Raw genomic sequence first — 3,816 nt, forward strand, 5'->3', positions numbered from 1 at the left:
TGACGCTAGAATGCTGAGATACAATAGCTTGACATCATTATTATGCATAATTTTTTAGGGTAGACGTTGTTTATTAACCATATAAAAATAACATTAAAAATATTAAATTTACCAACCTAATCCCTTAGATATAAAAGCAACTTTTGAAATATTGGATATGACATCATCGTTGTAGTCGTTACAACACCAACATCCGAATCATTATTATAGTGATCTTCGATATGACGTCACATCATCGTTAAATCATCTTATTAGGCCTTCTTTAAAAACTCGCGCTGCATGTAACTTACTCATCACGACTCAGATTTCTGACTGAATGTTCTTCTGAGATTTTGCGTTACTTCGAAATAATTGCAGTCCAATGGAGACGGTAAACAACCTCGAGAATGTGCTCAGCATGAAGGGAGGAAATGGAGATTCAAGTTATGCCTATCATTCTCCGTCTGTGCAGGTAATTCTATTAACCTAATGAAGCCCTGCTGCTTAAATCTTGGTTCCCATATCTTATTGCACTACACCATATTATTACATTCATGATTGTGCAGTTAAAGCTTGTTCTGGCCCTTAAGCCCCTCCTGGAGCACGGGATCTACCAGAACGTCAGATCCTTGATGAAGGCCGTAGATGGTGTGTTTCGCATCGCAGACTTTGGGTGTGCAACTGGGATGAATACTCTTCTCACAGCTGACACCATCGTCACAGCTGTCAAATCCATTTTTATTCGCCATTGCGTAGACGTACCAGAATTCCAGGTTCACTTCGTTGATCTTCCATCTAATGATTTCAATTCATTGTTTCGAACGTTGCCTCCATTTCGAGGTGCACTTGAAATTGTATCTGGAGATGGAGGAACAGGACTACCAACAGCAACAGCAGCAGTGCACAGTGAAGTTAAGCCTCCAGCGGCTAGAAGTTACTTCGCATCAGCCGTGTCGGGATCTCACTACAGGCGACTTTTCCCACGGCAAACCCTCCATTTCTGCCATTCCTCCACCAGCCTCCATTGGCTTTCACAAGTGAGTGAGAAAGACATTAAGCCCTATAGTTATGTCATTTAATTTTCCCATCTGACCAAATCTAGTTTAATACTGATGAAGACGATATATTATTAATCGCTTTCAATTTCAGGTTCCTGCTAGCATTGAGGACAGATGTTCCCCTGCTTGGAACGGTGGGCATGTCTACATATCAAGTGATGAAGTAGCCGATGCCTATCTCGACCGATTCAAACAAGACTTTGCAACATTCCTAGGTGCAAGAGCGAAAGAGATTATTCCTGGAGGATGTCTGTTCATCGCTGTCTTGGCCCGTAACTCTACGGACATAAAGGAACAAAGCGGGTTGGGAGATTGTGCTTTTCACTTGGAAGTTGCATTTCAGGAGATGGTAAACGAGGTAAATTATATAATTCAATATTATTATCTCATAATTAGGTTTTAATACATTCAGTATGTGATCGACATTTTGTTCGCAGGGTTTGATTGAGGAGGAGAAACTAGACTCCTTCAACATTCCCTACTATGGTCCAAGCGTAGGGGAGCTAAAGATCATAGTGGAGACGGAGAACTCTTTTGAAATAGACAGCGTGATGACTCTGAGTGGGTTTCCTTTACATCCGTTGATGGAGGTTAGAGAGGGGGAGGAGGAGATGTTTGGTAGAATAGTAGGAAAGCATTACAGAGCCTTGTTCGAAAATATTGTGGGAGCCCACTTTGGATGGAATGAATATCTTATAGATGAATTTTTCTCCAGGATTGAGAAAAGAGCCGCTGTGAAATTTGCAGAGTACTTGCCCAATACACTTGACCTGGTCATTGCGTTTCTCCTTCGCAAATGATACACTTTATCAGCTCGCTGAATCTGGGTTACCTCCATTCGCGCTGTATAACTACTCAACAGGCACATAAATAAATGGTGCTACATAGAACGTTGTGGTCGCGATTAGTTGAACATGCCTCAAGGGTAGCGTTTTTCTAAGAAGCCCAAAATGTAATAGTTATTGAATAATAACAGGTTATCTGTTTTCTGCCCTGTTTCATTTTTCTATTAAGATTAACTTTACAGACTTCCCATCAAAGTTATTATGCTTCATATGTGTAATTATAATATTTTGTAATTTTTTATATTATATATAATTAATACTACCTTAGAAAATAATTTAAAATTATTATTAAATATATTTAAAAAGTTACAAAAAAACACACATATATATCATTAGTGTTTCAATAAGGGTGTCTCATGTGAAATTTTTATAGATATAAATAAAATAATTACGAACGAGTATAGATCTATTTTAATGTTAACTCTTAATCTACCAATGTTTAAGTTTTGGACTCATAAAATGTTTGCATTTTGTGGGGTTTGATCCCTCTAGGAATTTGGTAAAGTCACTTAGCTTAATTATACTTTGTACCTATATTGAATATATCCAACATTTCAAGTGGACATTGCACCCATAATAAAGAATAATTAAGCACGATTGTATAAAAAGTGCAAGGAAAAGGATTTATCAACCTAATGAAATGTGCAGATATTGAATATAAAGAGTGCAAAGAGTTAAGTTGATAGAAAGGAGAGATGAAAACTATTGAGAAGACTATTTCAACCAATAAAATGTGCAAATTCTGACTATAAATGCAATTAATTATAATTGGACTAGGGAGGTTAGTTTGATTAATTTTAAAAATAAAAAGATGTCATATGAATCAGTGCCACATAAATCGAGTTGTAATTTTTTGGGAGTGTAATATTGATTATCAGGAATATTGGCCAATAATATTATATTAAAGTCTAAAAATCTCCATAATAATGAAATGAAAATAAATATTCATAAAAAGTATTTCATATTTATATATATAATTATTTTAGTATTTAATATTGATTACTTAAGTAAAGTCAAAAGTTACCGAGTTTTTATATTTTTTTAAATTTAGTAACATAAAATTGTAGATTTATATTTATAGAACTTTACACAGAATTTAATTTATTAAAATAAATTATTTCCATCTTATGGACAGTTTCTCTAATTTCCCGTCTCCTCTTATTTTATTTTAAATCTATTGTGGACAACTTTTTCCAACCCCCAACCTTTTTTATGGACAGGTTTTCCAATTGGCCAATAACGTGGCATTGTAATATAGAGCTTGAGTGTCCAATAAAATTTCTATGACGAAGGTGATGAAATGACAAGTTTTACATTTTTACACTATTTATTATTTATCAATCTTGGTCATACATTTTACCATCATATTTCAATTATGAGACCCATCATATAAGCGATTGGATTCTTACTCTATCACTCAATTATGATACACACTTTTGTCCACGCCGATATATCTGATTCGAGTATAAAAATTTAGTACGAAAGATCTGCACTCACCATCTGAAAACAAATTATGTCCATTTCCATGTCTCAGAAGGTCCAGTGGAATATTAGTAGTATTTACTGTTGAATTGCCTCTGTTGAATTGCCTCCTGACAAAATTTGGTGCCTCAGGACGTTAGAATGCTGAGAATACGTTGACATCATTATTATGTATAATTTTTCAGGGTAGAAGTTGTTTATTAATCACCAAAGATATAAAAATATCATTAAAAGTATTAAATTTATCAACGTTCTAACGTTAGAATAGTCTTCCATATGTTAGAAGAGTCTTCGATATAAAAGCAGCTTTTAAAATATTGGAAAGTCATCTTCTGTATGACGTCGTATTACTGATATCATCGTCATAGTCATTTTTTTATAACGTCATAATAGACCACATTTCTAGATGTTGTTGAGATGTGGAGATAGGCATCATTTTCTATCCTTTATAT

General features: G+C 34.6%; 1 protein-coding gene across 1 annotated transcript; it reads left to right on the forward strand.

The window, feature by feature from the left end:
• Positions 1–287: 287 nt before the first annotated feature.
• LOC149250772 (indole-3-acetate O-methyltransferase 1-like) lies at positions 288–2,031 on the forward strand. The gene is made up of 4 exons (XM_089456474.1): positions 288–451; positions 546–1,016; positions 1,129–1,395; positions 1,475–2,031. The coding sequence occupies exons 1-4, from the start codon at positions 362–364 to the stop codon at positions 1,835–1,837; spliced, it is 1,191 nt and encodes a 396-aa protein (XP_089312600.1). The 5' UTR covers positions 288–361; the 3' UTR covers positions 1,838–2,031.
• The last annotated feature ends 1,785 nt before the right edge of the window (positions 2,032–3,816 follow it).

Source organism: Pinus tabuliformis, chromosome 7 (assembly GCF_031772625.1).
Source record: "Pinus tabuliformis cultivar Carrire ecotype Pingquan chromosome 7, CPIR1, whole genome shotgun sequence".
Classification (NCBI taxonomy): domain Eukaryota; kingdom Viridiplantae; phylum Streptophyta; class Pinopsida; order Pinales; family Pinaceae; genus Pinus; species Pinus tabuliformis.